The sequence below is a fragment of the Notolabrus celidotus genome, chromosome 19 (assembly GCF_009762535.1).
Source record: "Notolabrus celidotus isolate fNotCel1 chromosome 19, fNotCel1.pri, whole genome shotgun sequence".
Taxonomy (NCBI): domain Eukaryota; kingdom Metazoa; phylum Chordata; class Actinopteri; order Labriformes; family Labridae; genus Notolabrus; species Notolabrus celidotus.
The window spans coordinates 18,174,027-18,199,921 of record NC_048290.1 but is presented as its reverse complement, the minus strand read 5'-3'; the positions used below and the strand labels follow the sequence as shown (position 1 = coordinate 18,199,921).

At 42.7% G+C, this 25,895-nt stretch overlaps 1 protein-coding gene and 1 long non-coding RNA gene across 3 annotated transcripts in view; one reads left to right on the top strand and one right to left on the bottom strand.

Annotated features, from left to right (window-relative positions):
- The window catches only part of megf10 (multiple EGF-like-domains 10), a 54,566-nt gene that overhangs the window by 23,614 nt on the left and 5,057 nt on the right, over nt 1-25,895 (bottom strand). For both annotated transcript variants that reach the window (XM_034710287.1, XM_034710288.1), the window contains exons 2-5: nt 19,958-20,096; nt 16,378-16,479; nt 14,987-15,087; nt 11,825-11,917 (exon numbers count right to left, since the gene is read on the bottom strand). In XM_034710287.1, coding sequence (XP_034566178.1) covers nt 11,825-11,917; nt 14,987-15,087; nt 16,378-16,479; nt 19,958-20,076 — 415 coding nt within the window. In that variant the 5' untranslated portion in view covers nt 20,077-20,096. The remainder of the gene's footprint in view (nt 1-11,824; nt 11,918-14,986; nt 15,088-16,377; nt 16,480-19,957; nt 20,097-25,895) is intronic.
- On the top strand, nt 1,946-2,634 carry LOC117831550. Its single transcript, XR_004635025.1, has 2 exons — nt 1,946-1,990; nt 2,393-2,634. It is a non-coding gene; the product is annotated as an uncharacterized LOC117831550 (long non-coding RNA).

Genomic DNA, 25,895 nt, shown 5'->3' with positions numbered 1-25,895 from the left:
AATCCTAACCCTAACCCTAACCCCAACCCTAACCCTAACCCTAACCCTAATCCTAACCCTAATCCTAACCCTAACCCTAACCCCAACCCTAACCCTAACCCCAACCCTAACCCTAACCCTAACCCTAATCCTAACCCTAACCCTAACCCTAACCCTAACCCTAACCCTAATCCTAATCCTAACCCTAACCCCAACCCTAACCCTAACCCTAACCCTAATCACAATCCTAACCCTAACCCTAACCCTAACCCTAACCCTAATCCTAACCCTAACCCTAACCCTAACCCTAACCCTGATCCTAACCCTAACCCCAACCCTAACCCTAACCCTGATCCTAACCCTAACCCTAACCCTAAACCTAACCCTAACCCTAATCACAACCCTAACCCTAACCCTAACCCTAATCTAACCCTAACCCTAACCCTAACCCTAACCCTAACCCTAATCCTAACCCTAACCCTAACCCTAATCCTAACCCTAACCCTAACCCTAATCCTAACCCTAACCCTAACCCTAACCCTAACCCTAACCCTAATCCTAATCCTAACCCTAATCCTAACCGTAACGCTAACCCTAACCCTAATCACAATCCTAACCCTAACCCTAATCACAATCCTAACCCTAACCCTAACCCTAATCATAACCCTAACCCCTAACCATAACCCTAACCCTAACCCTAACCCTAATCACAATCCTAACCCTAACCCTAACCCTAATCATAACCCTAATCCTAACCCTAACCCTAATCCTTATCCTAACCCTAACCCTAACCCTAACCCTAACCCTATTCATAACCCTAATCATAACCCTAACCCTAATCCTAACCCTAACCCTAACCCCAACCCTAACCCCAATCACAACCCTAACCCTAATCCCAACCCTAACCCTAACCCTAACCCTAATCACAACGCTTACCCTAATCAAAACCCTAACCCTAATCATAACCCTAGGATCAGGGTGAGAATGATTTTGTAAAAGAATAAATGCACAAAATTGGGCAATTATAAGGCTTCTCATAAAAACACGGTACCTTAAAGGGTTTTCAACACAAACCATTAGTTTTTGCAAAATTAAGGTAAAATATACGGCTACAAAAGATCCTAAATTAAGAGCCATTCAGGAGTCGAAAGAGCCGGCCCTTCTTTGGGGGCCGAGTCAAAAGAGCCGGCTCTCTGAAAAGAGCCCAACTTCCCATCACTAAAGCACATGCTTACTACCATTTGCACTCTTAGTTGCCCTTGGAACTATATGTATTGTAAAACGTATTAATGTAAATACTTCAGACCTGTACCATAGTGATAAACAGATAACACTTCAATTTGAATCAAGTAAATACCACTTGTATACTGTAAAACAGAGGGTCATTTCATTCCTTGTGGACTCAACATGACAGCATTTATACTTTTCAAGTAATTGATCTTAAACGCTTTCAGAAAATTAACAATAACAAGACTCACATATCCCTTCGAGCCACCAAATGGTATCATAACAATGGTGTATGCTGTTTTTAATGACACAGCACAATTTTATGATTTACTAGAAATGTATTCAAATTATTTCACGGACCCCCACGCTATGGTTCGCAGACCCCCAGGGGTCCCAGGACCCCACTTTGAGAACAACTGAGCTAGAGTACGGTAATTGAGCCAAATGTACCATAAAACATAAACAATATACCCCCGTTTTCTGTGAATGCATGATTATGAAGTGAAGGAGAAAAGATGTGAAAAAAGTTGCGCAGTGTCGCTGTCTTTTCCAGCACAGCTTGCACTCAACTTTCAATGAATGGGGATGTGTTTTGTTAATCGGGTCAGGTCACACGCAGCCATGTTGGAATAATTTTCCAGGACAATATGTGATTTTCAAGGACATTTTACTTTTTCTCCCATTTTCCAGGTGTTTTCCAGTACTGGAAAACTGGTCAACTGTTTTCCAGGTTTTCCAGGTTTTCCAGGATGCGTGGGAACCCTGATTTAATGTCTGTTTCAAGGTACCCTTAGTTTTTTTTTATTCTAGCTCACGGTTGTTATAAAATGCTCTGCGTTTTTAATCTAAATCTTTTAGTGAAGTGCAGGAGACATATCCCTGTGTGGGTTTAAATGATAGTTATTGTTTTGTTTCTTAAATGACTATAACCATTATGTCCCTGGTGATATGATTTTAATCCCAAAGACTAAAACAAAGTACGGAGTATTTTCCCACCTGTTCATATTAAGTTCAACTTTTTTTATAGATCTGTAGTTGGTATTGCTTTTCAGGGTTTCCCCTCTAACCGTGATGGTAACAGAGTCTGAAGTCCGGCCAGTAAACATGAAATGTGTTTCCCATGTGCTGCGTGGGCTTCTGCAGGCTGGGACTCTGAAGCTGACTGTGGTTTCTCTGCTTTGATTAGAAAACACACGGAGCAGCTGCAGGAGGAAGAAGTGATCGCTCTGACGGGGAGACTGTGGCTTATAATCAGACGGGACTTTTCAGGATGTGATGAAGGTGAAGAGAACAGATGGAGACTTAAAGAGCGACAGTTCATGTTTCCTTTGAACTAATTTAACAAATAAATGTCTAAATAAAAAATGATCTGAAACCATTGATGTTGAAATCCATACAGTAATCAATAAACAGCGGTTCATCACTCTCTCATTGACTTCAGTCATACAAAATCTCTAAAGACAACACATGACCGCTCCTCGAGGGCAAACATGAGCCATGCTCCATTTCAGAGGATAACTGAAACAAAACGCTTAATGTGTCTTTAAATGAAGAATGTAAATGTAATGTAAACCAGACGGGTCTGTGTGTCTTATTTATTGAGTTTTATTATGGGTTATGAGTTTTATGGAGTTTATCCAAATGTTGACCAAATATCTAATATCCGCAGCTTCTCCTCACATTACATCAACAAACATGTTTCATCCATGGAGAGCTGTTTTTAATTTGAAAGAGAGAGAGATAACCTCACAGTATGGTGCAGGCTGGGGAGAGGGTGCTGTTTGCTATGATTCACGTGTTAGCAATTTCCGTACGCTGCATTGTTTGCAGTCCAACTTAAGAAGCGTGTGTTCGCTTCAAAAGTATGACATTTCTTGGTTCATCATAGTTTGTGGTGAGTCTCAGTTTCACTGTAAACAGTGCGTTCCACAGAGGCTTCACTCTGGCTTCCTTCAGTGGTATGAACCTGAAACAGAAACTGATGTTCGTGTGATGTTCTTATAATTAACAGGTCAGTTTGCTGAAATAACAACATCATGATGCAGTTTAGTCAAAAGTCAACCTTTTTCAGGTCTGTCCTCAAGAGGATTAGAGACACTGATGGTTTTTTTTTTTTAGGTCTGACCTTCTTCACGGAATGTTCCATTTGTTCTCAGAATTCTAGAACACCTGCTGCCCACCCTGATAGTGGGATCCATCATTTCTGATGCATTCAGGGAAGTCAGGAAATCTAAACGCTGATTATCTTTAGTGACACAGCATCAAGCAGATTTGTGTCTCAGTGTAAATGTTTGATCTAGAACAGATTGTTAGCTGCTCTTCATGCAGATATCTGTTTATACAGAGAAAGAAATCCTCCTCAGATTAACAACCATGGGAGCCGTCATTACGCTGGATTGTGTTCCTCCTGCATTTGCTCTCCATACAGACTATTCAAAGCCTGCTGACACCTGATTGACACTCACTGCATCAAGAATCGACATGAGTTCGCAAATTTGTTTCACTGAAATGTCTTTCTGCTGCAGGCCAACCAAAACAATGAGCTTAAAGAGGATGAAATACCCTTTTCTACAAACAACAGGACATTAAAAGTCTGAAAGAGGAGATTGAATTGTGCTTTTTTTTTAATGGAAAACTTAATTTTCCCCTTCAATGTGTAATCACTGACATCTTTTATCATGGATGTGGTATAAAACGGTATTTTTGTTTCAGGAATTTCCCCTGAGCCCTGTCTCCTCTCTCCAGCCGGCTGTTTCTGTGCCCTGCATGCAGAGTAACACAGAAAAGTCCAACCATTCCTCCATTCTCTAGTTGTTCAAGTGATTAACAGGCTCCTTTTATTCTTCCTGCATTAGCCTGGTTCACTCTGACCCCACAAAAACTGCATACTTCCTTTTCCTCGGGCAGTCTGGGCCCGGCTGAGGGGGGAGGGACGGGGGACAAAGAGCTGGGGGAGGAGATTAGAGATACTAAGATGCGCATGTAAAACCCTGCTCATTCAGATCTGCGGGCCCGGTACCTTTGTGAAACCTGACCTAGATTGAAGAAAAGGCCAAACTCCAGGAGCTTCAGGCTGGTCGGAGAACAGACTGTTCTCTTTCATCGACTCATTCAAGATGGCCGTGAACAAAAAGAGGCGCACTGTGCCAGGGTTTGGTCACAAGGCTGAATGTGTCACAGTTCAGGCAGGAAATCAGTCTCTTTATTTTGATGCATGTTTGTTTGGAGGGTGAATCAGTAACACCTCAGAGTTCCTGCAGAGTTCATGTGATGGAAAGTGACTCAAAGACACAACGAGCCATAACAAAGTGAAAACGCTCCTTCACACCTCGCGCCGTGAGAGATTTCAGGCGAGGAAAGGGTTGAGAGAAAGCCCAGAGCGGTAACTCGAGCTGCCAGTTGTTCAGAGTTGGCCTGGCTCAAGCGCTCCACACTGGGGAGGGATTGGGAGCGGGATGTTTTTCCATTTCTTCAGTGATTACCCAGCCGAGCAGGCACGGCGCACTCATGGGAACAGAAAGCGCCTCTCACACTGGCACCCCGGATCCCAGTGAGAAACAACATCTGTAGCATTCCTGCAGATTTCCTACAGGCCGAGCGGGAATGTGTGTCCTCCTCCACAGATTTAACGTCACATCACAAACTATCCCACCACGCAACGTGTTTACACTCGGGTTGACCCAGTTTCAAGCGTGTGAAAACAAGAACTGGCTCCTGTGGGGACCCCAAATGCACACCTGCACGTTATGTAAAAATATCTGATTGGTAAAGTTAGTCGCAAAAAAAATAGTTAAAGTCTGAAAATGACTTTCACGGACTGTAGAAGAAGAAAGGTAACATGACAGGTCCTCAAAAGTGAAACCAAAACATTAAAAGGTCCCCATGGTGGTTGGCTACAGTGTAGCTCATAAGCCCCTTCATGTCGCATAAAATTACCCCAAACCTGCATTCTCTCTAATGTCCAGCAGGGGGCGACTGAAAATGTTCCTCCTCCTCCTCAGCTGATTAGTTTCCTCAGTAAACACTAATGAGTTTATTGTCTCAATCTCTAGTTTCTTCCTTAACACATCATGATGTTCTTTTAGTAAATGATGGTCCATTTAGAGTCACAGAGAGACGCTTCTATTTATTCCTCTGCTTGTATCTTTCTTAACACTAACAAATCTCTTACCACTATTATTCCTCCATATACGGTATATTGTTTTGATCTCATTTTATTGTTCTGATCACAGTCTATTGCTTTGATCACATTCTATTGCTTTGTTCTCATTTTATTGTTCTGATCACATTCTATTGCTTTGATCATGTTATATTGCTTTGCTCACATTTTATTGCTTTGATCACAGTATATTGCTTTGTTCTCATTCTATTGTTTTGATCTCATTCTATTGTTTTGATCTCATTCTATTGCTTTGATCACATTCTATATTTTTGATCTCATTATATTGTTTTGATCGTATTCTAAGTGTAATGCAGATTGTACGTTGGGAGCATTGGGACATTTCCTGAGGAGTTCAGATTATAAACGTCACATTTGGCCTCTTTTTTTTTGTGATATAAAATCTTTTGGATCGAGTTGTGAGAAAACGTCGCTGAAGGACTATATTCTGCATAGCGCTGCAAAGCCTCACAAACATCCCGGGTATCACTGAGACTTTGCAGAGACTCAGCAGACCGCACACCGGAGGGACGGTAGAGTTTGTGCACGTTGATCTTGAGGACTTCAGGCTGTCAGATTAACAGCAGCCCACTCATTGTTATTTTCTTCCTCACTCTCACAGCTGAACTCGAGGCCTCCTGAGCGTCTTGTGTTGCTATCATGTGTACTAAATCACAAGCTCCAGCGCCCCGGGTCATCATCTAACACACGATTTTCTCCCCTCTGTTATTCCTGCTTCCCCCGCAACATGAGCTGACTTCCCCCATTTCCTGTGCTCGGCCCCCAAATTGATCCTCAGACGTATTGTTGGGGCCCGCTGACCTGTAAAGCACAGCGATGCTTCGGAGGCTGCAGTAGCTCTCCAGGAAATTAAAGACAGACTGAACGGTGGCTGAGTGACCCGATATGTTCAACATTCACTGAGTTTACATAGACACAAACACAGATCTCCTTTTCCCCTAACATTAAAAATACAGATTACAGCTCCGTCAGGTCGCTGTGTCGTCTGTCCTCTTTAATTCAGCCGTTCAAACGCACAAGGTTTGAGATACGTGGAGCCGGCAGCTTCATGAGAATCAGCAGCTTCTTAGCCGCTCTGTCACACATTCTCGGAGATCCAGAGAAGCTCGGGTGGTCTGTCTCTGCTTGGTATTGATCCTGAGCTCACGTTGTCTCAGACACAGACTGTAGTAACGGAGGAGGAAGAGATTAAACGTGAGAGAAAGTAAAGCCAGGAAACACGGCAGAGACAAAGGGATGCAGATCTCTGGGAAGATGTTTCTATGTTTGGAGAAAAAGTTTGAGCCACTCCAAGAGCCACAAGTTTTAAAGTTTTTTTTTGGTTTCTTAAACCAGAGTCCAACAAACTTCGGACTAGATCTCAAGAAGTGCGTCTTTGGAGAGCCACAGATTTACCAAATCATTCAGGTGATGCATGCATGCACGGTTAAATGTGCAGAAATGTCTCCTCCTCTGCTCCTTTCATTCTTCACTTTGTCAAACCTAAACCTGTTTTTAACAATGCATATCTCTTATTTTCCCCTCCTTTTTTGCAGAGTAAATCTCTGCAACATAACTCAACACAAACCTTCTCGTATCCTGTCTCGTATTTCCAGGAGAGAGCATCCCGTCCCCCCGTCATTCATACTTTCATTAAGTTCCTGCAGAGCGGAGAAGCTGCAGAACCGAGCAGACAGACAGGCCGGCCCGCTGAGAGAAGAGACACAACAATATGCTCCTTTATTACAGACTGACACTGAAGACGGCGGGGGAACACCCTGTGGGGCGCTCACACACATCAGCACGTCGCTCTGCTGCCGGAGACTAAATAACCTCCATGAGACGAAGAGCGTCTGCGTGTTCAGAGCTCCAGTTTCCTCCAACGTTATTAACGGCTCCAAACACAAACAGCAGATTAACGCGGCGACAAGTCTGAGGCTGATAAACAGTGACAACATTAGCCCGAAGACATGAGCTGGTCTGAGATCAGAGAGCTTCACAGTGTCAACTGATGAACTGATGAAGTGAGACAACAGGACTTCCCCTTCTTCGTCCACAGCTGCTTCTTCACAGATTAGACGACCACGAGAGAGATCAAAGCAGCTCCACCGTGCACAGACACTGACTGTGAGGACCACGACGCCAACATAACGCCACGGCCTGGACCATGTTTTGTAAGGCTGCTGCCATCTTGGTCTTTATCGTCTTGGAGGAGAGGGATGAGATGAAGAAGGAGAGAGGTGTGGTGTTGGTTTAGCTCAGAGTCGACGCCTCACACACACAGAGGCTGCAGACCGGGCTGAATGGTTGCAGGTTCGACTCCTGGCCTAACTCTTAGGTGCATGTTATTACTCTCCCTCCCTCTCTCTCTCTCCTCCATGTTTTCTGTCCATGCTATCCCATGACGGCAAAACCCCAAAAAATAATCTTAAAATGACGTTAAGCAAACAAAAGAGCTGCATAATCCAAAGGGAACATTTCAAGACCGAAGTGGTAACACTGGTTGCATCCTTCATGACCCAACAAATCTTGAGTTTCATTGTGCACCGATTCAGCAAGATGGTGGACTCTTGAGCCACTCAGTAAAACACTATTAAGGTTAGGGCATTTGGTTTAAACTCAACCAGGCAACAAACGTCCCTGCTGTATTTCTCGGCTGTAACAGGATGCATTGCTCGTCTTCCCTCGCTCTCTCCCCACGCTTCCTGTCTCTCTCAAGCTGTCTGTCCAAAGTTTTCAGGGTGAGCTGCATGTGTGACCGTAAATAGACACCAATACATTTTAACCCAGGCTCTAAGATAACTTTTTCCTGCCAGCCTCTTTGGAGAATGTCTGCAAGGTAGGAAATATTCAGGAAAGTTCACCAAAAGCCAGAGGACCGATGATGGTGCAAACTGCAAACCGGAAAGAACGACATGTAAAAGGATGAATAAAAACATCCAAGGTTGAAGAAGGAAAATCATTTGAAAGACGAGGACAGTCAAGACGTCTGCACATCGTCTGTCTCCACACGGTGTTGATATAAATGTAAAAACTGTCCTCATAGCGTCTCTGCTGCTTCATCCTCCATCCTGTCCTGACTCCTGAGTCTCACCTCCTCCACATAACTCCCATCATCCAACAGGTAAGACTTCCCGATGTGCACGCAGAGATTCTTCCGAACGTCCAGAAATCTTCAGGAGTGACTTTGTGAAACAAGCTCACAACATGTTTTCAGGATTCTGCAGCAGAAATATCTCCTGCTTTAAGGTCTGTTGAATGCATCCATCGACCACAAATGGATCAAAGAAAGTCCTCAGATCTGTTATTTTTGCAATCATCATCTAGATATTTTAGAGCGGGATGTGACCATATTTGGGCAAAAGGGCGGAGCTAGAGAGGAGTGGGGGATGAGTATGCAGAGTATGCAGTCCTCGGCAAACAGGAGCAGCAGCTTGGTAAATATGATGTTTCAGTTATTGGTGGTGAGAGTGGTGTCACTGAGGGAGGGTTTGCATACAAAGTTTAAAAGTTAAACTCACAAAAAGAGTGTGATGACTCGTCTCAGCAGCTGTGACTTTGCTCCTCCCTCTCTGAGCTCACTTAGCGCTCAAATGAGGCAGATGTTATTTCCAGATTTAATTTAGCTGCACAGAAGCTCATTAACAGTTCAGTCTTTCATTCAGACGTCAACATGATCCATGCTCCCAACACACACGTTCCTGCAGCCGACGGCCGTCAGCTGCTGCTCTCAGCGCTCACCAGCTGCTGCACGCTCCTCACCTCCGTTACACGACGTCAGAGTTCGTTACTCAAAACATCAACGTCTCTGTGAGTGTGAAACTTTCTCCAAACACAGGAGGAAGAAGAAGGATGATGAAGCATGAATCTGCAGCTCACACCCCATCCAGGAACATTTGTAAACTCAGCTTTATTGAAACTTTTAAACACAGAGCTGCACGTCGTCTGCACAGATCATGTCGGATCTTGTGGCTGCTCTCTTCAAACATTAACGTCGTATTTCAGGACGTCTTACATTCTTCGTGGCGAGCTCTGGACGAGGAGAGGAAGTCTGACCTAAAGACGAAACTGTTGAAGAAACTGATGCTTCTTATTTCTTTATAGATACTTGGAGAGGATGAACTCCACCTGGAGCGCCATCTTGTTATTTGTCCCGTTTTCATCACAGATCAGACGTGTTAATTTCAGCTGTCATGCTGGTTCACACTGCTTAGCCTCTAAAACACAGTGTCCTCTCCGGTTTGAGAAGATCTTAATCAAGAACAAGAAAATACTTCATCAGCTTCACGTCATATGACGTTATCAAAAAAACTAAGGGGCTAATTTGGTAGCAAAACTATTTACAAATAAGACCACAGATCTGAAATATGTGATCCATCATGTGAAAGCATGCACGGTTACTGACGTCTGAAAAGTCAAGGAGCTGAAAACTCTCTCAGCTCATCAGTTTCAGTTAAATCAACTCTGTGTTCATGACTTCTGATTCAGGGTCACTGTGCCTGACGTTAGCCCAACTCACATTGGAAAACGTAAATTCATGAGGTCTTGTATGAGTCACAGTTTTCTTTGTATGCACAATTCTGACATGATGAAGCAGAAAAGCTGTTGGAAAGTGGCGCCACTAGCTTAGCATACCTAGGTTTCCCAGCATGCACACAAAGAAAGATGGCGTCTGTTTGCTTTCAGGGGGGAAGAATCACTAAAAGTGGATTGCGGCTACAAATAGCACCAAAAATTGCCCCCCACTATCCGCTCTGTCTCAAGTTCACAAAGCACATTGCACTGATGATATTGGAGCACAAAAACATCCATAAAGTTTGCAGCTCTGTGCAGTCTGCTCTTGTATTGCGTCTGATTGTGGAGAAGAGCTGTTAGCATCTCCTCTCTCTGCTGCACAGAGCTCAGATCTGTACACACACAGAGGATGAGCTGAAGGTGAGGAGGAGACACTTTCACCTTTGTATCGTGGAAAAAAATGTCATGGTTTATATCCAGCTTACTTTTTCCTGATGTAAGCTAGCAAAGAGAAGCTCATTCAGATAACAAATACACTCCATCATGTGAAACTGCAGAGCCTGTACGTGCAGAGATTGAGCCACAGACTGATTTAACACTTGATTATTATAAAAATATTAAAGTCAAAGGAATATCAATAGACTTCATGTACATGTTTTATTTTTAAGTCATTCAGAGGGGAAATTATTGTCACGATCATTGGAAAATTTGAGTGTGACAATGCTTTAAAATACAATGATTTAGCTTTAACTGTGCGCTTCCGTCAGTCCTGGTGTGCATTAAATGTTTTTTTAATGAGGCTCATTTGCATAAATAGGGCATATTTACTCCATATGAATGCATAATGGCTCATTTAATGTTTGCAAACAACATCAGCGCACAGAGATGATATTTACTCAGCAGTTCTTGATGCATTTAACTTTGCACACTCTTGGTATTCTCTCAGTCTGCTTCATGAAGTGGTCTCCTGGAATGGTTTCTAATTAACATGAGCTTTTTCAAGAGTTCATTTGTAGAATGACTTGCCTTCTGAATGTGTTTGAGACCATCAGTTGTGTTGTTCAGAGGTAGGGTTAGTACACAGTGGATAGCCCTATTTGACTACTGTTGTAATCCAGATTATGGCATAACCAGATTATTTCATAGTTTTGATATCTTTGGTATTAATCAACTACAATAAATAAAAAACATTGAATGAGAAGGTGTGTCCAAACTTTTGATTGGTAGTGTACGTCTGGTTCTGATTCTGAATATTTGCACGTATGATTTTGCAGCTGCACCTCAGAGACAAAAAGAGCACCTGACATGATGCTCCAAAGACTCACCTGAGAGAAACACAGACACTTTTTTCAGGTTCTCTTTAGAGGACGGGAGCGTTTGCCTTTGTTTGGTTTGTTTTTAATGAGGTTTGATGGAAGCAGAAAAAGTAAAAAGAGTTTTTTGCAAACAAGCTGTGAGAAGTTTGAGACAAAGGATGAAATAAGAAAGAACAGAGAGAAGAACAAGTTTCTGAATCTGTAATGAAGAAAGTAATGAAAGTGTGTGTGTGTGCGAGAAACAACAACAAAAACTGTATTTTACTCCTGTGATGTGTGTGTGTGTGTGTGAGGGACAGTCCAGAGGTCAGTAAGACGACACCATGGCCTGTTTTTCCTCTTTAGCTCAGACCCTTTCAGAAGATCTCTCTCTCTCTCTCTCTCTCTCTCTCTCTCTCTCTCATCTCTCATCTCTCTCATCTCTCTCATCTCTCTCTCTCTCTCTCTCTCTCTCTCTCTCTCTCTCTCTCTCTCTCTCTCTCTCTCTCTCTCTCTCTCTCTCTCTCTCTCTCTCTCTCTCTCTCTCTCCCTCTCTCTCCCTCTCTCTCCCTCTCGTTCCTCTCGTTCCCTCATTCCCTCACAGACAAAGGACTGATGGCTCACAGACAGCAGCAGCTGCAGCACTCACCACTCGAGCAGTTGGAGCCCCCCCAGCCCGGCTCACACTGGCAGGTGTTGGGGGCCATGCAGCGTCCGTGAACGCAGCTCTCTGCACAGTGAGCTGCAGACAGAGGAGGAGACAGGATGAGGACACACGGACACGTTTGTTACACTCACTTTAATTCAACATGTGGGGATAATGAGAGGCATTTAGTAAAGTTTCAACACATCATCTCCTCTTGACCTCACACTGAGAGTAAACTCTGTTTTTAACTTGTCCTACTTTATTTTTGATGTCTTAAGATTCACATTAAAGCAGAGTAAAGCGGAGTAAAGCGTCCCGCTCTGTTCAAAGCATGTCAGGTTATAAATAATCTTTGCTCCGGGCTCTTGGACTCGTTTCAGAACAAGATTTTAGAAAACTTTAGTTTTCTGCAGCACGAAGACACCAGTGAAGAAGTTTATCACTTTCAACGACCGACTAACCTACGGACGGATTTAACGCTGGGAGTGTTCAGGGTCTATGAGAGCAGAGTTCACATCCTTTAGACTTTCTGTTTGACTGCAAACACAAACACGTCGGATTCTTCATCAGGATGTTTGGTTCATCAACAGAAACACATTCAAACAGGTGCACAGTTTAAAGTGTTCCTGCAGGAGGAGGATCAATCTGTGTTTGAACAAAAGTAACTCCACAAAACTAAAAAACTAACTGTCCCGAACACAGAAACTGGGAGTAGCCAGTATTACCTCTTAATTTATTCAGATTTTTGTACCACTTATTTTTAAACTAAAAAACACTTTAATTGCAGAAACTCAAAACAAAACAAGTGCATTTTTTAATTTCTCATATAAACATGGCATTGTAAATCTTAAAAGCCATACTCGCCTGATGAGTGTAGAAATAAAGTGCTTAAAATAAGATCTAACCTCAGAGCTAGTTTTAAAAAAGTTCAGGCAGTATTTTGGGGCTGAATTATTGCGAAATAAGATGTAATATCTACACTTTAAATTCATGTCTGACTTTCATTAAGTCTAATCACAGATTTTGAAAAGAAACAACAAAAATATTATCTTTAAAATTGGAATTTTCGCAGTAAACTAAAACATTAACACAGAGATCAGCTGCATCTATAAATGACTCCACTGATTTTCTCCCACATTGTGCATTAAGATCATTTTCAGTCACACACATGTTAGTTTGTTGCTTTGCAAATGTTCCCCTAAATTTGAATTATAATTCTTCCAAAGCTGGGTTCTATTTTTGCATAATATATGGTTTAATAAGTGCTATTTTAAAATAAGAAACCCTTACTGATATTATTGTACCTCGCTGAGAAGGAATTTCTTACCCCATACATTTATGAGTTTCTTGTGACATTATGTGTAACCAAAAACTGTGATGAGTCTGAACAAATCATTTGAACAACAAGTCAAACATTCAAAGGGACAAACCAGCTGACAGATGCATTTAAGAACAAGCGGCTCCAGTTTCCTGTGAGGTTAAAATCTGTTTCTGTCTATAGAGTCTGAAGAAAAGCAGCCCACTCTCTTCAACACTCAGACTTTATGCTGAAAATGGGCTCATGTGTGATTCTGCAAACACTTCATGTCACTTTGTGAAAGTGAAAAGGAACAACCCAGAAATGCGAGTCACGTATGAGTATCAGTTTGTGGAGTTGTGAACCATCATCTACATCCTGCAGGAGATCCCAACCTGCTCCTCCATGAAGACTGCAGATAAACAGTACCTGAGTCTCCTCCATGAAGACTGCAGATAAACAGTACCTGAGTCTCCTCCATGAAGACTGCAGATAAACAGTACCTGAGTTTCCTCCATGAAGACTGCAGATAAACAGTACCTGAGTCTCCTCCATGAAGACTGCAGATAAACAGTACCTGAGTTTCCTCCATGAAGACTGCAGATAAACAGTACCTGAGTCTCCTCCATGAAGACTGCAGATAAACAGTACCTGAGTCTCCTCCGTGCAGACTGGAAATAAACAGTACCTGAGTCTCCTCCATGAAGACTGCAGATAAACAGTACCTGAGTCTCCTCCGTGCAGACTGGAAATAAACAGTACCTGAGTCTCCACCATGCAGACTGCAGATAAACAGTACCTGAGTCTCCACCATGAAGACTGCAGATAAACAGTACCTGAGTCTCCACCATGCAGACTGCAGATAAACAGTACCTGAGTCTCCACCATGCAGACTGCAGATAAACAGTACATGAGTCTCCACCATGCAGACTGCAGATAAACTGTACCTGAGTCTCCACCATGAAGACTGCAGATAAACAGTACCCGAGTCTCCACCATGAAGACTGCAGATTAGCAGTACCTAAGTCTCTTCCACGAGACTGCAGATAAACAGTACCTGAGTCTCCACCATGCAGACTGCAGATAAACAGTACCTGAGTCTCCTCCACGAGACTGGAGATAAACATTACCTGAGTCTCCTCCATGTGTTGTAACAGTTAGTCTGTAATGAGGCTTCGTGCCCCCCTGACCCCCCTGCCTACAGCCAACAGGCACTAACAGGTGTGAAGCTGCAGAGGCCGCTGGCAAAAACAACAACTGCTGCGGACAGCGAGAGTAAAAGAAAGCATTATGTTAACAGCCCGCTGCTGTGATGTTGAGGTGCTCTGTGATAAGAACTCATAATGTTCTTCAGAGACACAGAGAGTGCGTCTTTATCCACGCAGGAGCTGTGAAAATGAGCTGCGGAAGTTCAGAGAGGGCTTTATTCCAGAGTGAAAAGACTCTGTTGTGAAAGAAAGGATCACATGCTGCTCCGAGACTCTCACAGTCACTGCAGGCGACAAACGGTTCAAGATCAGAGTCAGATTATGAGGAAGATCTAATTAATTGAGCTTAAATTAGATGTTTTTCTGCGGACGCCTCAGTTCTCCTCTGACACATTAGGATAAAAAAACTGTGAACATTGTTTATTTCAAAGTGTGGAGACAGAAACTTCACAACACTTCTTATGTCGCTCTTATCTAAGAGGCACTTCTGAAATTTAAAAAGTGGGCAAAACTGCAACTACCGTGAAACATGGAACCAGTTCAGAAGCACAAACCCGCAGTGCCTCCAGTGTCCACTAGAGTGGGTCTCCTGCAGTGAGTCAGTCCCCATAGAGCCCCATGTTAACATGTTACAGCAGTTTGGGTCTCTGAGATACTCACGAGCACATATCTCTCCGTTCTCCAAGAAGCCTGGGCAGCACTGAGACTTCCTCCGGTACATCGTCTTCTCTCCTTTACGATATGCCGTCCGATAGCTCACCCTGCACGCAGACAGGAAGTGATGTCACACAGCACATAAAACATCACAGACAGGAAAACATGGTGGATGAAGCGTGTAGTGTTTTCAAGGTTTAATGCTCGATGGATGTTTCTGAGTCAACACCAGCATTTGACTCTGAAGTGATAAATATTAATTTAACCTTGTTGTGAATCATGTAACTGTTTGAATAACTTTATAAAAGTATTGTTCTCACCTCAGACTGCCTTTTGATCACTTTTCTAACAAATTGAGCGTTAAAAATAAAAAGCCTCTCACTGCAAACACTCATGTCAGAGCCGCCATCTGGATTCAGAATTAAAATGTAGTTGAATTCAATAAAGGTTTTTATCTGACAGGACCACCCGGTCTGACGAGGTTGACTAGTGCGGATTAAGGAGCGCTGACGGGCAGGCGAGACGTGCAGGAGTACAAATTAATCCAGAGAACCATTAAGAGAAACAGAGCTCTGAATCTGAAATGAAACCGGTCTGGAGGTGTCAGGCTCACTGCAGAGGTCTCCATTTAAGTTCTTTAACAAATCTGCATTATTGTGTAGCATGAGGCCAGAGATATACTCACTGTGCAGTTTTGTGTTTGCATCCGGCAACTTATGAGCGTAACTGTATAGGAGACTTCTAGAGGATGCATCAGAGAGCTCAGGCTATACGCAACTAGTGGATTTGAAGGATGTAAACAAGGGACAAGACAGAAGTTGTGGTGGTTACTGTGATGTTAACTCTGGGTCACTCACTTGGCCACTGAAACAAAGTCCTGAGCCAACTCAAGGGACTAAAGATTGGTGGACAGAACACACCTTTTACCCTCAAGCTCAGACATAACAGTCCAAGACGTGTTTCCCTTTAGTTCTGCAGGTTTCCACATTGCCTGAGAAATCTGAACTAAATCTGTTGCCTGTTATTCTGAACAGCATGTTGCTGTGCAGTAGAAACGACACAGCATACAGATGTGCAGACTTGGTCCATGAGCTCGTCTGTCACTGTTTCCCTGCTTCTGTGCTCACTGTCACATTCCCTCTGCTCCTACACTGCCCCTATTGGTCATGTGAATACTGCACCTTGTGTCTGCATCCCATTCATTTTTGAGGATGTGCACAGCCAACGCGTCAATTCAACCCTGGGGATGCGTGGCAGACATCATGCTTATGCTTAGATATAGTTTACAGCAGTATACAGGATACATTGCTTCTGCTACAGAAAACAAAAAAAGTGTACTGGTCCTTTAACAAAGCTCCTCTTCATCACCCTGAGGTGTCTCTGATGCGTGTCCTCACCTGTGTCTGGTGCACTTGAACCAGTTGAGGATGTCGGTGCAGCTGGTGTAGTAGATCTGATCGTAGGGATGAGCGTACGACTCCTGAACCGTCACAGAGTAACTGAAATCAAAACACAAACAGAGGAAGTCAGATGAACAACTGAACCTAGCGTTAGATCAGACACAATGTCAAGCCCCGCCTACAGAACATAAGCTGATCACATCTATCATCCAAACTTTTTCAGCCTGCCTCCTCCTCATCCTTTTCACCCCTCCTCCTCCTCCTCTCTGCTGTGTCTGATTTTTGCAGTGTTATATATATCGTCACTGTATGCACATGACAGAGAGGAGAGGTGTGCTCTCCCCACCTCAGGCTTTGGCATACCATTGAGAGGGTTACATTCATAGACCGATCCACGTTACATCTGATCATCAGCTCCTCTATGAATCACCTGAGCACATCTGTATTCAAGCTCTCACCTGTGATCTGATCACCAGCTGTGCGTAAGTTGTGTCCTAAGTTAGGGTGTAAAGTCCTCCCTAAACCATACCTTGAAACTAGTTAGTTTGTAACTTAAGTTGGTCATTGTTTGGTTTCACCACAGAAACGTAAGGTTCATCTTAACTAGTAGACTGTAACATCCAAACTAACCAAAACATTGTTGCAGATATGTTTACACTTCCAGCAGCCAATCAGAGGAAAGCACCAATTTTGCTGCATTTTTATCTTTCATGCCGAATCTTCTCGGAACTGACCGACAGCTGAAACAAACTAAAGTAAGGTGGTAACTAAAGCCTAAATCCTTAATCTACGGTGTGTGTATAATAACACTGACATGGAGTGGTAAAATTATCAACTACAACATGTGCTAATACTCAGGAGCGCAAATCTTGGTCATCATGTTTTTCCAAAGGATGTAATCTCTCGCGGATAACGCGCTGCTAACGTCATATAGCTTGGAGAACCCTCTGTATCTCTTCATCCTCCAACTCATCCCACCTTTCAAAACGACGCGCCATGGCAGCCAGTACTCTGCAGAGGATTACACCTACTAGGAGCTAAGTGTAAGAATGAAGTTGTAACTTAGGCTGACGTTGGAACTATCTCAGCTGGTGCAACGCACAAAATGTTAGTAGAGTGTAAACTCCATCCTAAATGAGAAATTGTGTTCAAACTAGGCTATGTTTGAACTTACACCCAGTTGGTGCAACAGGCTGCTGGGATTCAATCACCTGGGAGGGATGTGGATATAAGTAGTGAACAGGATCTCAGTGAGAATGAACAATTATCGCACCTCCAACAGTGAGAGACATTTTTAGATTGTTTGAGTCAGTGTGTGTGTGAGTGTGAGTGTGAGTGTGTGTGTGTGTGTGTGTGTGTGTGTGTGTGTGTGTGTGTGTGTGTCTGTGTGTGTGTGTGTGTGTGTGTGTGTGTGTGTGTCTGTGTGTCTCAGTCAGGATTACCCCCCTCCCTCTGGTCTCTGTGTGGCCCTGTCCTTCAGCGGTTTGTTTTACATAAAGATTTTAATGATTGTGTCTCAGGGGGAAATCATAAAGACTTTTAGCGGGGGGAGGAGGGGGGACAAAGGCACCTTATGACTCCCATGTGAGCCGGTCTCACCACAGGTCCTCGGGGGCCTGAATGTTTCAGGGATACAGTCAGAAGTCTTTACTGTAAACTAACTGTAGCTCTGACGACTGAATGGTTCAGACGTTCTTTAACCTCTTTGTTTTTAACGCAGAATGTTTACAGCCGCGTGAGAAGAAAGGCAAAACAACGACAGAGGATGTAGATGGACAAAGTGTGATGTAGCCCGGGATCGTGGGAGGGCTGACAGCATTAATCCTGATGTGATGAAAGTTTTTATGCTAGAGTTTGTTACGCTACGATAAATGATAATAAAAGATCCCAAACCTGACTCGACTCAGGGCAAAGAAACTTTAAAAACCTGCGCTAACAGCCTAACAGCCTGTTTGTAGGTGTTTTATTTTGAAGGCTGGTTTCATCCGTTTAATCTGAGTTAGTAATCTCAGAGATATGCCACTCGAACATTTCACTGAAGCTAAAAATAAATCCAGATTTTTAGGTTGGGGGATTTCTGCTTTTTTTAAAATCCCCCACAGAGTTCCTCTGACGGGCCAGACTGAGAAGTTTGATTACACGGGTTTATCATTTCTGAAAAACATCCTTCAAATTACTCAGAAATAAAACCTCATGTTCTCCAACTCTTAGTTTGATGATAAAACAGGAAAACAAACTGTTAATGGATTTATCAGTTATTAGTTTCACTGTCAGAGAAACTTTTAACATCTTTGTGCAAAAACAAATAATAATGAATTTAACTTAATATGACTTTAAACAACATCTCTGTTCATCCTTTACTGAAGAAGTGTCTCTAAAACAAGATGCACCCTCTAAAACAGGCATGTCCAAAGTACGGCCTGGGGGCCAATTGTGGCCCATGGTCCATTTATTTATGGCCCCAAGCTTCCATCTTAAAATGTGTTATTTATAGCACATAAATCAATCACATTCTGAATCATCTGTACATTTGCAGTTTCTTTCAAGCACACAAACAAAACTAAAGTCAAACCAGAAACTAGAACTAGACACAGCCAACTGTAGAAATTCAGATCGTAGTATTGGTGGTTCACTGATACTGGACGCACAATACACGCTCCAACAGGAGAATAAGAAACACTACTTCTGGATCCAAGAACCAAGATGGCGTCTGCAAAACTGCCAGAATCGAGGCTTTGAGGTGGAGGTGACGTCAAAGTGGTAACATCCCTACTCCCTTTATGGTGCTATGTATATAAATAAACAATTAATAAAAAACAAAAAACATTTCCTGCTGACATGCTTCAGTGTTTCAAACTCTGATGTTCAGAAAAAGGGAATTTGAAACACATCCAGTAAATGTTCAAGAGTCTCTCTCTCTCTCCCTCTTTCTCCCTCTCTCTCTCTCTCTCTCTCTCTCTCTCTCTCTCTCTCTCTCTCTCTCTCTCTCTCTCTCTCTCTCTCTCTCTCTCTCTCTCTCCCTCACTCTCTCACTCTCTCACTCTCTCTCCCTCTCTCTCTCCCTCTGTCCCTCTCTTAGTGTGTTTGCAGCTGTTTCCTCAGATTAGTCAGTGAAAGGAATACAGCTGAGAAATCTGCCTCCACCTTTCTTCTTCTTCTCGTCTCCTAATGTGTTTCCAAACTTCTTTTTAATCCATGCATTAGCCCGCAGACTGATTCTACATATCACCACCTTGGGCTCTGACTCTGATTACTCTGAAGACGTCTCTTAGAAACACTCTGTGAGCAGAAAGATGTGAACACAGGACGCTAAATGATTAATTGTTCAGTGATCTAAATGGTGCAGTGAAGCTTTGTTTGTTTATTCACATCAATCTGCAAGACGACAAACAAACCGATCTTGAAAACTTCTTTACTAAACAGAATCTGGTTTGAACATCTCTGATTTGATCAGCCTGTTAGGAGAATCTCAACAAGGATATGCTTCGTATCCTGCTTCCCTGTTCCCCAAACAGCTCGGGTTTAACAACATTAATATAAAGAAGAGAGTAAGATGACGCAGTGTCACGTGACCAACCTCTCCCAGTGGCTGCAGACATTGGGGTCCTCCAGGTTGAGGGAGGAAGTGATGCATGGCAGGAAGCAGAAGGCCACAGCCAATAGGACGGTCCTGTGGCAGCGCGGTGACACGCCCATCTCTGACAGAGCTGCCGCACCTTCAAATCAAAGCAGAAGGAGGTTTACACTTTCAGATACTTTTTATAAATCAGAAAGTGTCAGAATTAAATTTCAAAGCTTTCATGATGACAGAAATTCAAAGATTAGTTCGAGAGTTTGACCTGAGAGCAAAACAAGAAGCTGGAGACGTGAACTGTGAACCACAAAGCTGTCTGACAAACTGAAATATGACAGTTTTTTTTGCACAATTTAGTTCTAATAAGAGTTAAAATCTGTGCGTTTTTATTCTTTCACTGCTTAATTTCTAAGTTTCTGCTCTAACCTTAAATTAAAAAATGTCCCTTATGTCTGTTTATGTCTAATAAATTTAAAAAATCTGAAATATTTACTTTATTCTTGTAAAAACAGGTTTCTAGTTTAAAACAATGCAGGTAATTTAATTCACACTAACAAGTTTAATTTTAAACACTACAAACATGAAATTTCACAGTTCTCTTTTCTGCACAAAAGCAAAACTTTAAAAAGAAACTTTCCTCCGAGATCAGATGTTTCTTTTCATGAAAACAGAAGTGAATCACCGGACGCTCAGTTTTTACAGTCTGACAAAAAATATAAATAGTTATAGGAACTTTCTTCCTTGAAAAGAAATGAAACCAAAAAGAGAAACAAGGCTCGTCTGTGAAGCTGAATCTCAAACTCTACAAACTGTCAGAGTTTGTTGGAGTCCGTCTGCTCCTCACACTCTGACGTCCTCCTCTGGCATTTTGTGGGTTTGAAGAATTAAAAGTCAGAGCTTCTTTTGTGAGCTGTGTTTACTGCTTTTCTATTTCAAGGAACAAAATGAGAAGCACTGGTTTCTCTGTGGTTCGGACTAAGAAGTCCTTTTTCTCTCACTCAGCAGAGCTCAGCAGAGCTCTGAGACGTCTCAACTTAAGACTGCAGAGCTGTTTTTTTTACTGCAGGACAAGAAGAAGGCCTGAAGACAACCTCACATCTTTAAGGTTCAACATGTCAGTCAGATCAGACGTGAATATTTGATATCTAGACTTGTCACACACTTGTTAAAATACAACTTAAGTTTGGGTGTTGGATTGAGAGCTCGGGATCAACTTAACTGTAATTGTGCCAAAGAATACAACAAAACATTGTTCAGCAGCTATACACAAACACCAGGGTTACAAAATCTGAATCTGTACCTGCATAAATAAAAAAATAAAAGCACAAATATGGAACTAGATCTGAATAAACAACAGCAGAGAGGGGCGTTCATATATCTTATTGTACTTTAACACCAAGAATTAAAATATCATACAGATTTTAAATCAGGTATTTATTTATTAATAACACTGAATTACGAAATCCCGAAATTAAACCTTCTTAGTTGATTATTTTAAGATCTCAAAGATGAGATGTTTGTCCAAAGTCACGATCTAAAGTACTTTAAAAATGATGAACAAACTCCAGAACGGTCAGCCTGAATAAAATATAGATTTTTGCGAAACTTCTGGAAACCTTTCCAATAAATGATTTTCTTCTGTGGGGTATTTTTCTGCAATTTAAATAAAAATAAATACACCATATTAAAATGTAAACAAACTTCTTCCTCCAAGCCTTTCCAAATAAGCCCCGCCTCTAGGAGGACAAAGAGACAATCAGAGTTCAGGATTTCAATGCGGGAGGCATGTCACCCCTGGTCCTGCTTAGCACCCTTTGTAACTGAATAAGTTAACAGGAATTACACAATCATTATTTTGATCATTTTTGTAAACATTCATAAAGAATTTGTAAAACAAAAACCTTTGAACATCCATGATTAACACCTGTAACTTAAAAAGGATCATTTTATTCAAAGGATTGAGTTTGGCATCAGTTACTACTTTTTAGCCAGAAACCCAACGATTTCTGTGTTTTCACTCCTGCATGCTGAGTCTCTCTCAGCCTCTCAGCCTCTCAGCTCAGCATTTTTCTCCGTCTGCTCAGTAAACAAACAAACAAACACCCGAGCATCAGTAGTCCTGTCACATCACCTGTGTGGACTCCAACAGAGACAGGATCAACAAACCCGCCAGGCTGAGACAGAAACAAGTTTACAAAGTCTGCATCTTTACCTCTGCACTGACTCTGTACTATTGAGCCGTATGAAGGATGTTCTTCAGACCTGAAGCCTGACTGTGTTTGTCCCTCAGCCCGTTCAGCCTCTCTGCTTGAGTTTATAATACAGTTTTGTTGCAGATGAAGTTTAACAGCGTCTCTTGAATCCCTGCAGACCTTCAGGATTTGTCTCTGTGTCTGTTCTTCCTCTTTAATGATGCAGAAACAGCTGGAGACAAAGATCCACTTTATGACTCCGGCTGCCTGATGAGTCTCATCAAGGTCAGCCGGCGTCTCTGTCTCCTCTTTTGGAAATCATTGGATGATGGAGACTCCTGCAGGACGTCTCCAGTGTCTGAGTGTCTGCTGACGGTGTGTCTGCTGCCGGTTTATGGTCCATCAGGGCCCATCCTCTCTGGTTTCACTGAGCGAAGAGGGGGCACAGCTGCAGCCACCAATGCCGAACCCCCCCACACCAAGACAACTGCACCGCTGCACAAACAAGGAGCATGCTGTGTGTGTGAAAGGGCTGCAGACACACGGACCCTGATGGAGGGGATTAGACCGGTCTGCTCCACTTTGATACACACTTCCAGGCAGCGCAGCGTTGACGCTGCTCTGTCCGCTCACAAAGAGCTGCCAGGAACCAAGACCTGCGACTGAAGTCCCTCCAGGGCCCAACAAAGACCGCTCTCAGAACCTCATATCTACAGACAAAGGCAGGTTCTGTGGCCCAATTTACCAACCGCAGAGAGGACCCAAATGCAACTGACCTATATCGTGCAGTTTACTAGCTCCGTACGATAATTTATCTGTTGGTCAGTACTTGAATACTTGGCTTGAATTTATCAAACAGTTACAGAGCTGTTGTCCTCTCACTGAGATGATGGTTGCTGAATATCATTATAATAATGCCTTCTGTTTTTGCAAACATACACCTGAATGTCTCTAATCTATAAAGATAAAAATGAAATTATTTCCAGACTTTATTCCAAAGCTTGTGAGGAAACAATGTTGGAACTTATTGAGTACCAACTTGAGAAACGTCCAGGTCTGTTTACAAAGTAAAAGCCATCCCTTCTCTGTTCATTACATCCCCCAGAGTATCCCCCATTCTAGTCTTTGTGTTGAGTCTCAGTGTCACTGTAAACAGTTCCACAGAGGCTTGACTCTGGCTTCCTTCAGCGGTATGAACCTGAAACAGAAACTGATGTTCTTGTGATGTTCTTGTAATTAACGGGTCCTAAGTTGGCTGAAATAACATCATGATGCAGATTAGTCTAAAGTCAAAAGTCAAGCTTTGTCAGGTCTGTCTTCAAGAGGAGAAGAAAACTACTTTTACAATGTTTGTTTGTTGAATGGAGGTCTATGAAAGAGGATTAGAGACACTGATGTTTTTTTTTATCTCTGACCTTCTTCACGGAATGTTCCATTTGTTCTCAGAATTCTGAATTCTAGAACACCTGCTGTTGCTCTCCATACACCAAAAGCTGCAGACACCTGATTGGTCAATGCTACTCAGACTACAGAAACAAGAACACCTCTCATATTAAAATCTAGACCCCCTGAGTGCAGAGCCTAGATTAACTTCAACATAACGCAAAGACACCGAGATATTAAACATGGGTTCATTAAGTAGCGACAGGAGGGTGGATCATCAGACAGAACAAGAAGCACCTGAACATGTAGATGTGTCAGGTTCACAGGGTCAAAGAGGAGGAATAAAACAAGTAACATAGAGACTACGCAGCTCCAGAAACACAGCAATACATGCTTGCAAATCAAAATCTGATGCTACGCTACAGCTTTTGTGTAGTTTTATGAACATATAATTTCAGTTTTATGTGCAAACATTAGTTTTCGATGCCGTGTATTCCTGTGTTTCTCTTGGTTTGTGGGTCCATGATAAGTGAAGTGGGTGAAAGTGTGTTTCCCATCACATCTCTTTGGTCCGGTCTGAAAAACAACAGCTGAGGCTGCTTAAGAAGTCATCCAGCTGACCGTCGGGTAACTGTGACACAGTCCAGCTTAGTCTGATTACAGTTTACAGACCCGACCACAGAGTGTTTACTGTGACAGGACGAGCCCATCATCCACCCATGACCGTGTTCACTGACGACCAACAGAAAACAGAAAACAGAAAACAACCTGACCGGAGGAGAGAGGTTGCTGTTCCTGCTGTGTTTGTTTGTTTTAAAGGTGATTGTGTTTGTTGTTGTTTGTTTTGTGTTTGTTGCTTCTATGGTTTAAAAAAAGAAAACAGTTACAATAAACAATGTGCGTTCAAGAGAATATGATCTTTGAACTGTCAATCAAAAACACCTGCCACTTCTGATTGGTTGACACAAACCTCTGAGAATACACAGCTGCTGTTTTTCTGTGTGTGTGCGTATTTGTGTGTGTCCTGTCTTGTTGTGTTGGTCATGCTGTGTTTTGGCTTTCGTCTCACACACTCAGCTGTGAGTCTCCTGCAGTGTGAGCTGGCTTTCACTGGGGAAACACACACAGTGTGTGTGTGTGTGTGTGTGTGTGTGTGTGTGTGTGTGTGTGTGTGTGTGTGTGTGTGTGTGTGTGTGTGTGTGTGTGTGTGTGTGTGTGTGTGAGAGAGAGAGAGAGTGAGTGTCATCCTGTGGTGTGTTTCCATACATAAACACCTTCTCTGCTGTAGAATCTGCAGATTCAGAGTTGATGTCCTACAGTTCAGATCTAAATAAGCCCTTGTCCTGCTAGCTTCTGATCTGCAGCTCATTGTTTCCACTCAAACAGCAGGAAGCTGATTATTAGCTTGGAGAGTTGGCCAGTTATCACCCACTCCCACTCTGGCTCTTTTATTCCCATGCTCACACCTCTGTAACAGAACTTTTATTGGCTTTTAAGTCCAGTACTACGTACTCAGCAGTATGGTGAAGCTTCACCCTCATCATGTGTCTTTATATGTGAATGCTGTTTTCCTGTTTCAGTTTGGGAATTTGAGGAACACTTAAATACATGCATGGATGCACATTATTGACAGGACAAACTTCAGCAATCATTGCCTGACAGCTTTGTTGTGTTCCTCCTGCTTTTGTTCTCCGTACAGACTTTTTCTCCTGCAGACAACAAAGCCTGCTGACACCTGATTGGTTGATACTACTCAGACCACAGACAAAAAACAGATCACTTTACATGCTAAAAATTCCCACGTACAGAATCTACATTTTTATGTAAATCTGAGATAATTGACGGGGGGCCGACACCTGTGTTTACCTCCTATGGAAGCCCGTTTCCACCTGTTAAAAACGTGCCAATCACAATGCAATTAACGGTCAGAATCAGAATCAGCTTTATTGTCGTTGTAGAGCTGATTCCGACTCTGATTCTGACCGTTGATTGCAATCACAATGCAATTAACGGTCAGATATTTTTGCATTCATATTTTATATCGCATGCCATTTTATTTCCCTTTCAGCAGATGGCAGGAAAGCCAAGGCAGCTTCACACTGCAGCCACAGGGATGGAAAATAATGACACCACTGCACTCTTCAAAAGGCACATTTCAACTCCCAGACCACTCAGCTGACAGCTCAAAGGAATCTGCACTTTGTGCCAAACTGAGTAAAATATCATGAAGAGCTTTGAGTCTGCGCTAACAGCTATGAGCTAAGCATACAGGTGCAGCTGATCAGACTGATGTCAGCGGGCGACCAAATCACTAAAGCTGACAGAGTGATATTTAGGAGGGAGAGAATCAGCACAGAGCCAAGGAT